Here is an 18576-nt window from a genome sequence, read left to right as displayed (position 1 = left end):
TTAGAAACCCTGTAAAATGATTAGTTTTGAATTATTAATTCATAAACAGATAGTTGGTATTTTACTCCACATGCCTGGAGTTGAAGGAAGTGCTAGGAGACATGATTGAATGGAGCAAAGTAATAGAAGCGTATTTTCTACCTCTAAAGTCAAAATGCAAACACTGCCAAGAATTCAATAGTAAAGATAGAAAGACATTATACTCCCCTCTGAGTACAGAAAATCTTTCTTCATTTGTTCAGGATCAAATTTGTGATTGAATGAAACTGTTTATTGAAGTAGAAAGCACAACATTGAAGTTGATCCTGCAAATAAGAGAATTTCTCTGTCATCACCAAAACAGTCACACTTATTAACAAGGAACTGAGGAATAGCTAACGGGTGTGTGAAATTTACACCCTAGCTCAGCAGAATGCTGGGCTTGAGCGATCTTCATATGCCCCCTAACTGTCAAGTTTGCTTTAGAATGTTTTGCGTCTGCATCGTGTTGCACTCAGTTTCTACCAAGTGGTTCTGTGGAGACAGTAGACTGAGGACGAATTACCTTGATAACCCCTTCTTTCTAATGTAGGTTTATATTTTTTAAATAGAAGCATGTAATATTAAGCTGTATATCGTTCATGTATAAATAAAGTAGGGGTACCTCTCAATAAAGATTTGAAACGGGTCATTGGTTAATCAAATTAAATGTTTCTTTCCTTCATTTGGAGACCATGCATTTTATCTTTCAAATATTGTATTGTAAATAAGATGGATATAATTCAAATAGTTAATTGAAAACATTCAGCAAAATTTTAGTGTGCACAGTTTAATTTGTAGAAAGGGACTGGGTATTTTTCCTCTGTTTAATGGCTTTCTCTGTAACTGGTTAAATGATTTAGACTCTGTGCCTTACTGTACCAATTTGGATAACAGACCATTTCTCTTCTGTTTTTGTTTTAGTCTGCAGTAAAGTTTAAAAGCAAGCTTTGAGATTGTTGGATTAAGTACACTGATAGAGATTCATGAAAAGACATGTGTTTATAAATGTATTAGAATAAATGTTGATTCCAACGTGTAAGGATCAGTCTTAAGATCAATAAAAGGCAAATGAAGATTCTTATTTCAAATATTATCTTGTATTGTGAGGTATCTAGTGGTTTATTTTACCATTTGACCTTTATTTTCAAAGCTGCAAACTGTTCTGGCTACTGCACATGTGCTCATTGTTTGGAACAGCCTGGCTGTGGTTGGTGTACGGACCCTAGTAACACCGGAAAGGGGAAATGCATGGAAGGCTCCTACAGAGGTCCAGTAAAGATGCCATCTCCACCAGCAACAGGAAAATACTACCTGGAACCCATCCTTAATGTCAGCATGTGTCCAGCAGAGAACAAATATAACTGGTCCTTTATCCAGTGTCCAGGTAACTGTGCAAAAGTGTTTTTTAATAATTGAAACACTTCAGAGGTCGTAAAACTTAAGCTATGTCTACACTGGTAATTGAATGACAAAACTTTTGTCTGTCAGAGGTGTTCCTCACCCCAAGACAAAAGTCTTGCCGCAGCAAGTGTCAGTGTGAATAGCGCGTTGTCACTCCTGCTGACAATGCGAACGCTTCTCATTGGGAGTCGGCAGGCGAGCAGACAAACAGCGGCTACGCTGCATGACTTGTGTTGCTAAAAGCCAGGGGAAAAAGTAGTATTAAACTCTTACCGGTACGGGGGCCCAACTCCGAGCCCCCAGAAGGGGCAGGACCTCGGGCGGAAGGGCCAGTGCTGGGGGTCAGTCTCCCCCAGCCAGCCCATCCGCGCTGCCTGACCTGTGCTGCTCAGGGCTCTGGTGGCGATTTAAAAGGCCCTGAGGCTCCACGAGCCATGGGCCCTTTTAAATCGCCATACCCAAGGCAGCTGCTAGTTTTGCCCTCCCCTCCCATCGGCGGCCCTGCCAACAGGGGTGGGTGGGAAAGAAGAGGCAGAGTGCTTTAAGGAGGGTCCCTTGCCATGGCAGTGCTTTAACGCCACTGCCCCTTTTGCCCCATCCACCCCGTCAGCGGCCCTGCTGGTATGGTCCCTACCGGCAGGGCTGCCGACAGGGAGGCAAAAGGGGCAGCAACAGTGCTTTAACATGGGCTGCGTACGGGCCAGTACCAGCTTCTTACCGGTACGCCGTACTGTACCAGCTCACTTTCACCCCTGCTAAAAGGCTGTGTAGTATAGATATAGTCTTAGACTCCAGGTGAAAGACCAAATTCTTAAATGAGTGCAGAACTTAATTTCCTATTACTAAATGAAGAGAGAAAAAGTGAAATATGCGCAAAGAATGTAAATTTAATTTTGAAAAGGAAGGAGTCCGCAGTCAGACTACAGCATTTTAGTCTTTCTGTTAATCCCTTTTGAGTATATGTGAACAGGAGGAATGAATGAACGTAAGAAGAAATGCAGTTCTTGGTTTCTAAATAAAACATTCAGTTGACTGTTAGCAAGGGCCAGTTTCTTATGCAGCACATTTGTGTTGAGGATCCCAGAAATATGTGGACTGCCTGCCTCCCCCCAACCCCATGGACCTCTCCTTCTTGTTGCTTCCAGTCCAGTCAGAACAGTTATCTCTGTTGTATACTTTGGTAATCAATGTATTTTATACCCCTCTAACATTTTAAATTTGAAACAGTCATCTTTGTGATGATCTCAGATGTCATGGCCCATAACATGAGAACCACGATCTCTTTGCAATTCAGAACTTGCATGAAGTAGTTCCATTCATAACTTGATTAAGCTGCTAACCCAAAATGCAGATGAGATTCTTCAGACACTGTGTGAAGCACTATATTTGAGCACAACTACCAAGTATCAATTTGTTCCCTCAGCCTGCCAGTGCAATGGGCACAGTAAATGTGTAAATGAAAGCGTCTGTGAGAAGTGTGAGAACCTGACAACTGGCAAACACTGTGAGACTTGTATATCCGGCTACTATGGAGATCCTACTAATGGAGGAACATGCCAGTGTAAGTGAAGTCTTAAATCTATAGTATAATCTAATCTCGGGGGTTTTATACTGCCGCGTATCACCATAGGGATCTGATTTCCACTCAGATACTTTTTGTATATATCAGCTACTATGTATTTCATTTATTACACACCCAAACTACACTAAAAGAATATTAAGGTTGCAAAGCCAAGCTCTCAAAAAATAGGCAATGCCAGAATTAAGGCTGTCTGTGCAACATTAATTCAGTCCTCCTGTGCATATGCATGATGGGAGAGTCTTGTCAAACATCACATAAGAAATCTGCGGCAGAATGAGGGCTATAACCCCATGCTGTGTGCTGGTATTGGCAGTCTAGGAATACAGTAAGCATGGTGTTATATACTTAATACAACATTAAACCACGTAACATCTATGTGAATTATTATTGCTGGTATTCTTAAACTGACTTTACATAGGGTGCCTTGAGGTACAGAGTTATGAGTGGCCCAAGCTGTGCAATGAATTGGAGAGTGAACTGGCAATAGAAGACATGAATTTTTACTCCCAGCATTCAGTTCTAACTATTGGATTGCAGTGCGTCCCTGTGACACAGAATTTCACATAGAATAAGTTGTTTTTTCAGGGGTGGGGGGAAGGTCCAGTCTGTTATCTGAGCATGATACAGAAACAGTTTATGTTGTTGCTCGTGTGTTGTATGACTCTTGTGCTTCAGTGAAGCCAACCGCATCAACCATTTCTCCTGTTACATCATGCCATTGGTGAAGTTCTTCTGAGCTGAGACCTGGAACAATGAGATGGTTGCCCTGGCTTTGGCCTGCATTGTCAGTATTGGGTCCTTCCTGACCATGATGAGCTCTTTCCTGAACATCCTTATAGCCATCCGCAGGATCCTCTCCCAACAGGGCAGGTGCAGGACCTTATGCACCTCCCACCTCACAGCCATCTCTATCTTTTTTGGAACTCTGATCTTAGTGTACCTCTGGCCCGTGCCAAGCTATTCTGATCAGCAGGACAAAGCTAATTCTGTGCTGTACACTCTGATTATTCCACTGCTGAACCCCATGATCTCTACAGCCTGAGGAATAAGGAGGTTTTAAAGAGGTACCGAGGGGAAGGCTTCCTGTCACAGTCCGTGGTTAGCATCCTCAGACAGAGAACCTCCCGCAAGCAGAGTTTTCTATAACACATAAAAAGAGAAGAGCCAGAGGCTCAATGACATCCACTGGAGACTTGGCTAAAGAAAATCTGTCAAAGGTGGAAAGCACTGAAACAGAGATTTTCAGTGGACTTAGGGGAGTTAGATGCTCAAATCGGTTCATATGCAGTGAGAGTGGAATGTCTGTCTTTCTCTTAGTATCCTTATAAAATCCCAAGCCAAATTTTATTCAAAGGTATAGAAAAAACTGGAAACCGTGCTAGGTATTAATAGGATAGCAATTGACATTTAATGCATAGTTGATAAAGCTAGTAGGTAATGTCAGAAGAAAAAAATGTACTGTAAGGGATTTGGCCAAGTTTTTAGTTTACTCTCATTCTATCAATATTTACTATGAAGGTGGGAAAAAAAGAGTTCGATCAATGAGGGCTAGCCTGGATTATAGATGGAGACCAGGGAGGCAGGGCTGCATCCCATGATGCCACAGCAATTGCTGGCCAGCTGCAGCTGTTTTTTCTTGGAAAGGCTGCCACTGGTGAATTCCTAGAGTTCATTACAGGCACTGGATTGGCTGGTGTGTACCAGGAGCAGTTTTCTGTTATCTTAATCCTTTACGCTGCCTCCTTTTTTCTCCTCTGGGATTATTTGGGTATTAATTCCTCTATTCTGTCTGTATTGGTTGGTTTGTTACACACCCTATTTCAGTCACAGCTTTTGGGGGAGCTTAAATATTTGGAAATAGTTGTGTGTTCACCAGCTATTGGTGATAATTGTGATTGTATTGTATGATTAACATACTTTTTGATTTACAGGATTGCCATTTTAGTCAGTTGGTTCTGGCAGTATGGTGCAGCGTGGGTCAGATTCCCTCTCAAATGGGATAAAGTTCATGTCAGAGGGATGGCAGGGTTGATGTTTCCAACTTTCCTGAGGATGGAAGGTGGAAAAATCCCTCTTTCCTGTGAATTGAGCTCTTGTATCTTGTATCTTGTATCTGACTTGGTGTCTGACTTGTGCATTGGTCTGACTTGTGCATAGAACTGTGATCAGGTCTTGGAATAGTTGTAGGCCTCAGAATAATATAGGCTTTGTAGATCCTAAAAATGATGGTATACTTGGAATTTGAGAGACTGACAAAAAGTGTGGAATGATGGCAGCAAAAGATGGGGGTAGCTGAGGTCTTCTCCTTTTTCCTAAGACAGGTTATTTTAGGACACTACTGTTTTTAAGGCTTAATAGAGCTATGGTCAAAGAGTTATTTTCCCTTTTCTCATTGGCCCCTTGCCATTTGCAATATCAGAAAGATAACAGAATACTAGCTAATTCACGCCTCAGCAGCTGCTTTTTAAAATAGGGTTGTCCTGGGTAGACAAGGTGTTAACTAAGGGCAGAAAATATAACCAGTGGAACCACAAAAATAGTTGTAAGGGAGCTTTCTCTAGTTTATTCAGTATTTTTGAATTTTCTGATGGAACTTTCACATGAAGAATGTTAGTGCTAGATAAATAAGGTATTTGGAGTAAAATAGAAGGCACTGTTATCCCTGAGATCAAATAAATTTCCTCTCTGGTGATGATTCTAAAATGATGCTGCCTGGAACACTTGCTCGTGGTCCACAGGCAGCTGGTTGGTGACAGAGAGCTGCACTTGCCCCCGTGAGTTGCTAAATTGCACTGGAAGACAGCTAAACTATATAAATCCTTTTCCACGCAAAGGGTGCAGTAGCTGCCGCTGTGCTGTTATGAAGTCATGAATGAGGAGGGAGTTTGCTCTCATGATAGTGAGTGAGAATGGAGGTGGTCCCTGAGATAATCTTTGTATTTTGCAGTCCTCACTGTGGAAAAAGCCTGAGGAACTGTGCTCTATGGGAGTGCTAATCTACAGATCATAAGTTGTTTTGACTTTTATGAGGTCCACAGTGCATAAAAATTGACTATTTAAAATAAATAAAATCCATGTTTTTAAATCAAATTGGATTTTTTAATTTAAATACAGGAATTAAAAAAGTTACTATTAAAAAACAGAAATTGTCATCCTGTGTTAAGGCCAAAATGTATTGTAATCTATCATTTTAAATTAAATACAAGAAATAATAAGCAGTACATGTTTTCTGCCAAGTTTTAAAGAAAATCAAACTGCTCTGTTGACGGAAGTCACTGGCTAAGTAGCTGAAACCAGAGTTTGCTGAAGTGCTAAATCAGTGTTGTTCAGGTGCAGAGAGAACATTTTCTTTTCAGTTTATTCAACTAGTTCAGTTTAATGACTAGTTCATTCAAAGTTAAGAAACCAATTGGGAGTTGAAAAAGCAGGAAAGTTTTTTATCCTCTTTCAAACTATGGCTAGATGTGAGAGAAGGAGAGCTACTTCTGAAATCTTGAAGGACAGGATAACCAGAAATAATCAGTTCAGAGTACTGATTACAGATAATGCTTCTTTGGTTTAATAAATCAGTTAGTTTTAAATGCAAAATATGTTTGATACACTTTGATATTTTTTCTAATGCATCCAGCACATTTAAGCTTGTTTTATTGAATTAAAGAGAATCAACCTTTGGAAAAAACTAAAAAGTCTAAATGCAAAACACAATTAAAATCAATGATTTAAATCAAAGTTTTCTGCTTGCTTATTTAAATCAGTGATGTAAATTGCTCTAATTTGAATCAAGCCACCCTGATAAGGTCAAATAATTTACAGTAGGAGGCTGAAGAAACTGCTTTTATACTCCTGGAAGTGTTTAGTTCAGTACTTCTTCAGAAGCCATGTATATTTCCCTTTCACACGTATTCCTTGCGAAGGTACAGGAGATGAGTCTGCCTTTCAGTCCTTTGCTTGAATAGCTCACAAAAGGAATCTAGGCACCGTTTGAAGAGAACTGTGATAGCCTTTCATCTAATTTTCATCTAACATCAAGAAGGATGTTGATAAATTGGAGAGGGTTCAATGAAGAACCATGAGAGTGACTGAAGGATTAGAAAGCATGCTTTATAGCGATAGACTCAAGGAGCATAATTTATTTTAGCAAAGAGACGGTAAAGGGGTGACTTGATTACAATCTGTAAGTATCTACATAGGGAACAAATATTTACTAATGGACTCTTCAATCTAGCAGAGAAAGATATAACATGAGCCAGTGGATGAAAGTTAAAGCTAAACAAATTCAGACTGGAAATAAGGAATCCAGTTTTAACAGGGAGGGTAATTAAGCAATCTACAAGGGGCCAGGGTGGATTCTCTGTCGCTGACAATGATAGGACATTTCTCTGAAAGATATGTCCTAAGAATTATTTTTGGGGAGGTTTTCTGGCCTGTGTTATATAGGAGGTCAGACTAGATGATCACAATGGTCCCATCTAGTCTTGGAATCTATGAGCCTATGAATTATATTAAATTAACTGCAAAGAAAAAATGTCTTGTGCCTTCACTACTCCTTTATTCATAAAGATGTCAGAATTTTTTCTGCTTGTTTACTATTGGAAATACCAGGGATATCAAGTCTTCATTTTTCCTGGAGAAACCTTCAGCTCCCAAAAGAAGAGGTATAAGTGTTGAATTGTTCACACAGAGCTTTTCTCTCAAATGTTTGTCAGGAGTTTGAGAAAATAGATTTTGTAAACATTGACCAGCTCCTCCCTTTTTGAATTTTCATTCCCTTGTGATGTCATCACATTAGTACAGCAGTTTTTCAAAGCGTCCTCCAGCAGAAATAGGGCAGTTGAGGATTCATAGATTTTATTTTATTTTTGTAAGGCCAGAAGTGACCATTGTGATCTCCTAGTCTGACTTCTTGCGTAACAGAGACCAAAGAACTTCACCGAGTGATTCCTGTGTATGGTGATATTTTTAATGTTAACCCCACCCCCAAAAGGCAGAAAACAAACCAAAAATCTGATAACTTCCCAATTGACATTGAGGTATTTAAGCATCATAAAGAAGCAAATGGGCACAAGTACATTTTTGGTTTGTAGTTCACCTTTAACATATCTCAGTTCTCTGCCTAAATGTTTTAATCACTAGAAACAAATCTCTCCCTCCTGTTTTACTCAAAACTATTTCTTTTAATCTCCTTTACAGCTTGCAAGTGCAATGGTCATGCCTCTGTCTGTAATACAAATACCGGAAAGTGTTTCTGTACTACCAAAGGAATTAAAGGAGACGAGTGTCAACTGTGAGTTGCCGTTTCTTATAAATATTTGCTATCCAAAGAATGTACGTAAATTAATTCTAAATAACGAAGAATGGATATATTTTTAGTATGGCATTAAACATTTCCTAGTGTTGACATTTAACTAACTTCACCATTAATGAAACCAGCAGTAGTTTTTATATTGTGGTGGTGAGCAAAATGGTTTTTCTCAAGATTACTATATTAAGAGTTTATCAACTGAGAAAGAACATCATACGGATTTTAAAAGATGAAAAGTAAGGGGTTTTTGTTTCTTTTGTTTCTTTCAGAATTTACATACCACTGCACACATCTCTCTCTCTCTCTCTCTCTCAAATAGATGTGAACTGTCATTTTTAGGGCACTCTGTTTAAATCTGAGGTAAATTTTGAAAGAGATTTGAACAATCTCTATTTTAAAGAAGCACAATGAGGTTAAACAGTCACAAAATATAAGTGTAGAAAAAGTTTTTGCACAGCCCTACTCTGCATCTGTCTTATCTGTTTAGATTTTAAGCTCTATGGAGCAGAGATTGTTTGCTGTTGTGTTTGTACAGTGCCTAGCACAATGGGACCCCCATTCTTAAGCACTTCTGTAATCACAGAAATATGGGGCTGGAAGGGGCTTTGAGAGGTCTTCAAGTCCAGCCCCCTGCATGGATGCAGGACCAACTAAACCTCCACCATCCCTGACAGGTGTTTGTCCAACCTCTCCTTAAAAACCTCCAATGAAGGGGATTCCCCAACCTCCCTTGGAAGCTTCTTTTGGTGCTTAACTATCCTTAGAGTTAGAAAGTTTTTCCTAGTATCCAACCTAAATGACCCTTGCTGCAGATTCAGGTCACTACGTCTTGTCCTTTCTTCAGTGGGCATGGAGAATAATTGATTACTGTCCTCTTTTCATACCAGTACGTAACGTACTGAAGAACACTTTCAGTTGTCTTTTTTCAAGACTAAACATGCCTAATATTTTTGACCTTTCCTCCATAGGTTAGTTTTTAAAACCTTTTTATTATTTTTTATAGCTCTTCTCTGGACATACTTCATTTCCCACTCCCACTTTGTCTTGAAATGTGGTTCCCAGAAGTGGTCAGTACTCCAGCTGAGGCCTCACCAGTGCCAAGTAGAGTGGGACAGTTACCTCCCATGTCTTACACACTACACCCTTGTTAGTGCACCCTAGGATGATGATGATCTTTTTTGCAACTGTATCCCGTTGCTGACTCATATTTAATTTGTAATTCCCTACAGATCCCAGAGCCATTTCTTCTGTACTACCACCTAGCCAGTTATTCCTCATTTTGTAGTTATGCATTTGATGTTTACTTCCTAAATGAATTACACCGCTACCCCGCTATAACGCGACCTGATATAACACGAGTTTGCATATAGCGCGGTAGCAGTGGAGTTCCGGAGGCACTTTAAAGGCTCCAGGGCTCTGGCTGCTGTGGAGCCCTGGACCCTTTAAATCACTGCCGGAGCCCTGCCACCACTACCCTGGGGCTGCGGCAGCAGAGCTTGGCTGGCAATTAAAAGGGCCCGGGCTCCCCGCAGTGGCCGGAGCCAGGAGCTCTTTAAATCACTGCTGGAGCCCCGCTGTGCTACCATGGGGCTGCAGCAGCGGGGCTTCGCCGGTGATTTAAAGGGCCCGGGGCTCCAGCTGCTGTGGGGAGCCCCGGGCCCTTTAAATCACTGCTGGAGCCCTGCTGTGCTACCATGGGGCTGCAGCAGCGGGGCTTCGCCGGTGATTTAAAGGGCCCGGGGCTCCTGCTGCTTTGGGGAGCCCAGGGCCCTTTAAATCACCGCTGGAACCCTGCTGCCGCTACCCTGAGGCTGTGGGAGCGGGCTCCACTGGCGATTTAAAGGACCTATGGCTCCCCATGGCTGGAGCCCCAAGTTCTTTAAATCGCTGCAGCCCTGCCACTGCTACCCCAATATAATGGGATTTCACCTATAACACAGTAGGGATTTTTGGTTCCCCACAACCGCGTTATATTGAGGTACAGGTGTACTTTGCACTTGTCTTTATTCAATTCTATCTTGTGGATTGCAGACCAGTTCTTCACTATATCATGCTTGTTTTGAATTCTAATCTTGTCCTTCAAAGTGCTACATTAGTGTCATCAGCAAGTTTTATAAGCATACTCTCTGCTCCATTATCCAAGTCATTAATAAAAATATTGACTAGTACTGGACCCAGGACAGACGCCTGTAGGACCCCACTGGATATGTCTCCCCAATTTGACAGTCCTATACTTTTGAGTACAGTCTTTTAACCAATTGTGCACCTACCTTTTAATAATTCCATCTAGACCACATCCCTAGTTTGTCTGAGAATGTCATGTGAGACTGTGTCAAAAGCCTCACGAAAATAAAAAATCATGTCTGCTGTTTCCTCCTTATCTTTTGGGCCAGTAGCCCTTCAAACAAGGAAATTAGGTTGATTTGTCATGAAACCATGCTGACTATTCCTTGCAACCCTGTTATCCTCTGGGTGCTTAAAAATTGTTTGTTTAATAATTTGTTCTGATATGTTCCCAGGTAGTGAATAAATATATAATAAATACGATTAAATATGAAAACATAACCTAATAGAAATGTTTCCATTGCAATGTTTAGGAAAATAATGTCAATGCAAAGTTTATTTTTGAAGGATTACTCATGGTGAGTAAAGGTTAACAGGATTAGACCTTCGCATGGCAGAAATGAAGACTATTCTTTATTTGGCTGGAGTTGTTTAACGGGGTACATGTGTGAAGAACTATTAAACTAATTTCAAGCAGAGGTTATTTCTTCAAGTAGTGTTCTTGTGTAGGTTCCGCTTTGTGTGTGTATGCACCCCTGCACCTTTGATCAGAGGTTTTTGCTTGCAGTGCCTGTTCTGCCTGCACATGCACCCTATGCATCCTCATGTCCTCTACTGGGGCTAACCATCCTCGCTTCCTTGTCAGCTGCTTTCGATCAGAGACTGAGATATAGTGCACGCCTGTTTGCTGTGTGCCTATTTCTCCCTTTTATTAGTGTTTATGTTTTATACTTAGTTCTTATTAGCTGTAAGTTTAGTACCTTATACTTGGAACATATATTTCCCTTTTCACTAGCAGTACTGAGAGTTTCGCAGTCCAAGCTTAAGAAAGGGGATAAGAGGGGCAAAACAGAGTTCCTCATCAAAGCAGATCCAGTCGCCAGAGACCTCAGGCCCTCAGGGAAGTGCTAGTGAGGACCCGAGTATTACAGGTACCACGAAGCATGTTAAGACTTCAACTAAGTGTCATACCTCAAGGGTAAAGAGATTGGTACCAAAGACTTCCACTACCAGGAGACCAGCTTCAATGGAATCCTTGACTCCTTTGGTATTGTCGTCAGCGCCTCGCATGATGACCTCTGCCACACCATTGGTGCCGATACTGAGTACGGTTGTGCCAGTACCACAGGAATTCCAGTACCTGAAAAACATTTGATGGTACCGAATGAGCCTGAGTCTCTGCTCTTTGCAACCTCTGGATGCCTCTCAGTAATGAGGTTGGCTGGTTCACCAAGTGCTCATGTTTCTGAGAGAGTTCTCTCTTCTCCATCTCTGACTATTTATGAGGAGTGGTTGTCACCTCTGATACAAGGTGGAAGAGCATTCTGACTCAAACACAGAGCTTTCACTTCAAGGATCTCCAATTTATTCCAGGAAACATTATTCCCTGTTGCAGAGGCAGGACACCAGACTCCTGCCATCCAACTTTTGGGATGACCAGCATTGAGTTCTTTCCCGAATGCCTTATGGTCTCAGTCATTGGCCTTCCTGGGATCCATGGGCAATGGATCACCAGCTGTTTTCAGCAATCTCACCTCAGCCCCTCAGGGAACATGGAAGACCTGATTCCCTGTAATAGTGCATCTCTCCTCCACATTCTTAGCCCGAGGAGACCTTTTATTTATCTTTTACCACACGAACATCAATAACAGTTCAGCTCCATAACAAAGGAGAGTGAGCTGTTGGCAAAAACTTCACTGTGGTCTTCACACTATGTGGCAGAGACAGCAGCAAAGTCTATTTTCACTGTATTAGTGATGAGGTGACCTTCCTGGCTTCAGTTGTCTGGTTTTCCGCAGGAAGGAAAATTGATTGTGGAAGACTAACCTTTTGATAGCCAGAAGCTTTTTGCAGATTCCATGGATGACTTGCTTCATACCCTAAAGGACTCTAGGGCAATACTTAAGTCTTTGGATATACACACCTGCAAATAAAAGGAAGTTTAGCTAGTCTCATTTAGCTCAGAATCCTACCCTGCTCTATTTTCAGCCTTCCATTGGACACCTAAACTACCAGAGGTCATGCTTTTTAAAGAAAAAGCCTTCAGTTACCTCGACTATTTCATCCTAGCCTTCAATGTTGTCCAAATGCCAGTTTTGATTGTTTAGGCCTGAGTCCAGACCAACCAATGACCAGGTTTTATCATCTGCACAACACAACTCTGTTTCCTCGATTTGAACACTGCCTCTCTCTATTTCCTCAAGCATGCAAGGCTATAACATTGGACAAATGGATATTGGAAGTCATTACTTCGAGTTATACTACCCAGTTTACCGCCGTTCCTCCCTTGCAACCCCCTTCCCTGTCCCTCTTCAGGGTTTCCTCTCACAAGCAGTTGTTGACACAGGAGATGTCATCACTCCTAAGTCTAGGAGCCAGGGAGCTAATCTCATTTCAACACAGGGGAAAGGGGTTCTGTTCAAGATATTTTCTGATACGCAAGAAAAACAGGGTTTGGAGACCAATACTAGATCAACTGAACAAGTATGTCAGGCTTCTGAAATTCTAGATGATGTCCCTAGCAGCTGTAATTCTGTCCCTGGAATTAGGAGATGGATTTGCAACCTTTGATCTAAAAACACTTACTACTTTTGCGAGACAGGTGAATCTTACTTTCAGTCACAGTCATTACTAGTATTGGATCCTACTGTTTGGCCTGTCATCCACCCCAAGGGTATTCTGAAGCAGCATGGTGGTTGTAGCTCTGTTGTGTCAAGTATCAGAGGAGTAGCTGTGTTAGTCTCGATCTGTAAAAAGCAACAGAGAGTCCTGTGGCAAAAGATGTATTGGAGCATACGCTTTTGTGGTTGAATACCCACTTTGTCAGACACATGTGGGTATTCACCCATGAAAGCTTATGCTTCAATACATCTGTTAGTCTGTAAGGTGCCACAGGACGCTCTGTTGATTTTTAGCTCTGTTGTCTTTTCCTACTTAGATGACAGGCTCTTCAAAGGTCGGTTACATTAGGAGGCGCAGTTCAAACAATAACTTAGCTATTCAAAAGTTTAGGCCTGCAGCTAAATCTCAGAATCAGTCTTGACCCCTACAGAACAAATTCTCTTTTTATAGGTCACTTCTGGATTCTATAATGGCAGAGTTTATCTCCGACAGGTTCTTTGCTCTAAATAACCTTATACAAACAGTGTTGGTCAGCCCTCGAGTTCCAACAAGGACATGTCTGCAACTGCTAAGACACATGGCAGCTTGTGGTTTTGTGGCACAAAATGCCAGGTTTCATCTTTGATGTCTTCAGAGGTGGCTCGGGATTGTTCATACACCCAGCGCAATCAGTCTCAACAAGCAAGTACCTGTACTCATTCAGGTCCTGCAGTCACTCATCTGGTGGCAAAATTTATCCAAAGTTTATGCAGAATCCCTCTTATAGTCATATTAACATTGGACATTGCTCTCTTGGAATAGGGAGCACATTTGGGTCCTCACAGAGACCATGGAGAATGGTCACAACGGGAACACCACTTACACATCAATCTGTTGTAATTAAAGGTGATCAAAATGCTTTCCTCCACTTTCTTCCCCTACTCAAAAACAAATTTACCAAGATCATGACAGACAACACAGCATGCATGTATTAAATCAAATGTCAGGGCAGAGTGTGTTCCTCTCACTCTGTCTCTAAGTGATAAAACTTTGGAACTGTTTTATAGCCAGATAATCATCTGAGCTTCTTACCTCTCAGATATACAAAACACCGTGGCCGATGATCTGAGCAGACATTCGTCCTTAAATTACAAATAGGAGTTGGACTCTTTGAGTGCTCAATAAAATACTCCAGCCTTGGGGATTTCCAGAGATGAATTTTTTTTGCCACAGTTGTTAACCCAAAATGAAAGGAAATTCTGTTCCAGAGGGGATCTCAATCAGCAATCTCTAGGAGATGCTTTCCTTATATGAACAAAGGGTCTTCTCTATGCAGATCTTCCAACTGCTTTGCTCTTAAAGTTACTTATTAAGAACAGAGAGGACGAAGCCAAAGTCATTTTGATTGCACCAAGCTTGGCCGCTACAACTTTGGTTCTTTTTCGAGTGCTTGCTCATATCCATTCCAATTAGGTGTGCGCGCGCTGCGTGCATGTTCGTTGGAGACTTTTTACCCTAGCAACACTTGGTGGGCCGGCAGGTTGCCCCCTAGAGTGGCGCCGGTATGGCTCCTGATGTATACCCCTGCCGGCCCATCCGCTCCTCAGTTCCTTCTTACCACCTGTGTCGGTCGTTGGAACTGTGGAGCACGGCTTAGCTGTTCTCCACCTCCCTAGCGATTCACTCTCCTGTATAGTATTGTGTATATAGTTCTTTTATTGTAGTTCTAGTTAGTATTTAAAGTTAGTTGTTATAGTTCTGTATATAGACAAAGAGGATCGGGGGTTCGCCCCTTCTCCTCCCCCGGTACTGGGGCCCATACCCGGTTCACCGGGTTTCAAGCCTTGTGCGGCCTGTCATCGGTCGATGCCCACAGGAAATCCGCACGACTCCTGCCTGAAGTGCCTAGGCGAATCCCACCTTGCGGACAAGTGCCGGATCTACAAGGCATTTAAGCCCCGGACAAAGAGGGAACGGGACATTCGCTTAAAACAGCTTTTGATGGAGGCAACTTTGACTCCTCCATCCTCGGCACCGACTCCGGCGCCAGGACAAAGCGTCTCTTCTGCACCGGACCGCCCGGCACCGACAAAAGCTTTGCTGCCCCACCCTTCACCGGCCCAACACTCCAGCCAGCACCGCTCCCTCTCCCCGAGGAGCAAGAAGCACAAGGCTCCTGCAGCAACTACAACTACGCTGCAGTTGGAGCGTACTTCCAAGATGGACCGCCCGGCACTGTCATCTGCCGTGGCACCGCTTGTCTCTGCACCGTCGATTCCAGCTTCACAAGAGCCGTTGAGTCCAGTGCCTACAAGCTCCCCAGCATGCGCTGTGGTTGAGCTCGTCGCGCCCTCCACGCCGGAGACCTTCTCCGTGGTGCGCGACCTTATCGCTCTGACAGAGCCCGAATTGCCCCAACTCCCGGCACCACCGGTGTGGATTATTCAGTCGCTGGGCAATCCCACCATGATGCGGCCACATTCACCAGGCACCACTGAACACCGTCGGTCCCGCTCCAGATCTCGAGATCACTCTCGGCCTTGTCACTGCTCAAGATCCCGGCGCCGCTCGCAGTCCCGGTACCGTTCTCCACGGCACTGGTCGTACTCGCGGCACTGCTCGAGATCCCGGTCGCCGTCGTGGTACTCTCGGCCCCGGTCCAGATCGTGGCACTGACGTACTTACCGCAGCCGATCCTGACACGACGACATAAGGCACCGGTCGACCTCCCAGCACCGCGCTGGTAGCAGGTCCCGGTCCCGATCCAGATACCGCCACGGCTCCTGGTACCGCTCACCGGCACCGTGTAGAGACAAGCTCTATGGGCACAGAGACCTGGCCCAGTCAACATCAGCTCCTCCATGGCCATTGCGACACCCGTCCACCTCCTCACACGCAGACAGCGCCTCCTACGGGGGTTCAGATGCACAGGCCCACCTGGACCATGGACCACCTCAGTGGTCCTTTTGGACGCCTTGGACCTATCACCAAGCCCAGGGCGAGCCTATGGGCCTAGTACGCTCCAGCCTCTCGGAGCACCGTGCACCAGAGGCCACAGTCAGCCGGCCTCCCCCCTCGGGTACGGAGGAAGACCTTGCGCATCCCCTTGCGCAGCATGACGTTCCAGAAATGGAGGTCCCTCAGGACGGGGCTTCAGTACAAGAACCACTCATCCCTGGGTTATCTTCCTCCTCTTCCCTGGCTGAGGTGGTAGCGGGCACATCATCATCGGGGCCCCCGCTGATTGACCTTCAAGCGCATCAGGACTTTCTTCGGCTTGTTGCCCAAAATATAAATCTTCCTATAGAGGAAGTTCCTGAAGTGGAGGTCCCGGTGGTTAGCATACTATCCGTGGAAGCACCGACCAGGGTGGCCCTCCCCTTCATCAAATCGATCCAAGCCAAGGCAGAAACCATCTGGCAGTCCCTGGCTTCCATTCCACCCACAGCCAGGGGAGTGGAACGAAAGTACATGGTGCCGTCCAAGGGGTATGAGTACCTCTATGTGCACCCCGCCCCCTGCTCGTTGGTGGTACAATCAGTCAACGAACGGGAGCGCCATCGCCAGCAAGCTCCTGCTCCAAAATCTAGAGAGGCCAGACGCATGGATTTGCTGGGCCGGAAAATCTACTCTGCGAGAGGCCTTCACCTCCGTGTGGCGAACCAGCAGGCCCTCTTAAGCCGATACAGCTACAATCCCTGGGAAGCTGTCGGCAAGTTTACTGAGTTAGTTCCCCAGGACTCACGTCAGGAGTTTCCAGCTCTCCTAAAGGAGGGGAAGAGGGTCGCCAGGACCACACTGCAAGCGTCTTTAGATGCCGCCGATTCGGCAGCCAGAACGCTCGCATCTGGTGTGGCCATGCGTTACAAGTGTCCGGCCTACCGCCTGAGCTACAATATACTATCCAAGACCTGCCATTTGACGGGCAAGGTCTTTTCTCACAAAAGACAGATCCCAGACTACAGAGTCTCTGAAGGACAACTGGATTATTATGCGTTCGTTGGGAATGCACACACTCCAGATTCAGAGTCGGTCCTTCTGCCCACAACCCCAGCGCCCTTACCCCCCACCTTGACCAAGACAGGATCTTGCCCGACGATGAGGCCACCTGAACCGCAGACGTCAGTCTGGACCTCAAGGGGGTAATAATTCCGGGCCCCCCAAACCACCGCGGGGACGTAAAGCAAACTTTTGAGGGTGTGCCCGAGAGCAGTATACCAATTCCCTCCCTGGATCCTCTTCATTTTTACAACTGCCTCTACCCATTCCTCCCGGCGTGGTCCCAGCTGACCTCGGATCGTTGGGTCCTACGCACGGTGGAGTTTGGATACCGTCTTCAGTTTATTTCTCTACCCCCCTCCACCCTCTCTCCTCGTCCCTCTTCAGGGACCCCTCTCACGAGCAACTCGTCATCCAAGAGGTTCGCATGCTCCTCTTGATCGGAGCTATAGAGGAGGTACCAGAGGAGTTAAGGGGCAAGGGATTTTATTCCCGGTATTTCTTAATCCCCAAGTCAAAAGGGGGCCTCCGGCTCATCCTGGACCTGCGAGGACTGAACAAATTCATCAAAAAGTTCAAGTTCCGCATGGTATACCTAGGAACCATCATTCCTTCCCTGGATCCCGGAGATTGGTATGCTGCTCTCGACATGAAGGACGCATATTTCCACATTGCAATTTATCCTCCGCACAGGAGGTATCTGCGCTTTGTGGTGAATCAGGGTCACTACCAGTTTACTGTCCTTCCCTTTAGTCTCTCCTCTGCCCCTCGGGTCTTCACCAAGTGAATGGCGGTCGTCGCTGCTTCCCTTCGCCATCATCGAATACACATCTTCCTTTACCTCGACGACTGGCTTATCCGAGGGGCTTTGGAGGCGCAGGTGCTTGGCCACGTCGCCATCATCAGGGAGCTGTTTGTGAGTCTAGGCTTGACCATCAACTTGGACAAGTCCACCATGGTGCCTACGCAGAGGATAGAGTTTATCGGGGCAATGCTGGACTCCAACCTTGCAACAGCCAATTTACCCCTGCTCCGGTTTCAAACCATAGTTTCCCTGGTCAAAAGTCTGCAAAGCTTTCCAACCACTTCTGCTCATACTTGCCTCGCTCTCCTGGGGCACATGGCTGCATGCACTTTCATCACGGGGCATGCAAGACTGTGCATGCACCCTCTGCAAACCTGGCTCGCGTCGGTCTATCGGCCAGGCAGGGACGCCATAGACACAATCCTGACGATTCCGACGAATGTTCTAGGCTCACCCGACTGGTGGACAACGTCATCCCGAGTGTGTGCGGGCCTGCCGTTTCATCCTCCCCAGCCGTCCATGTCCCTAACAACGGACGCGTCCTCGCTGGGCTGGGGTGCCCACCTAGGGCTCCTGCACACC

The 18576-nt window shown here is 44.7% G+C and overlaps 1 protein-coding gene across 4 annotated transcripts in view; it reads left to right on the top strand.

Moving 5' to 3' along the window:
• ATRN (attractin) overlaps window positions 1–18576 on the top strand; it is a 381873-nt gene that overhangs the window by 108188 nt on the left and 255109 nt on the right. For all 4 annotated transcript variants that reach the window (XM_030564553.1, XM_030564552.1, XM_030564551.1 and 1 more), the window contains exons 18-20: window positions 1172–1405; window positions 2846–2983; window positions 8195–8288. In XM_030564553.1, coding sequence (XP_030420413.1) covers window positions 1172–1405; window positions 2846–2983; window positions 8195–8288 — 466 coding nt within the window. The remainder of the gene's footprint in view (window positions 1–1171; window positions 1406–2845; window positions 2984–8194; window positions 8289–18576) is intronic.

The sequence above is a fragment of the Gopherus evgoodei genome, chromosome 5, assembly GCF_007399415.2.
Source record: "Gopherus evgoodei ecotype Sinaloan lineage chromosome 5, rGopEvg1_v1.p, whole genome shotgun sequence".
NCBI lineage: Eukaryota > Metazoa > Chordata > Testudines > Testudinidae > Gopherus > Gopherus evgoodei.
The sequence above is the reverse complement of the archived record's forward strand: the minus strand, read 5'-3'. Positions and strand labels throughout refer to the sequence as shown.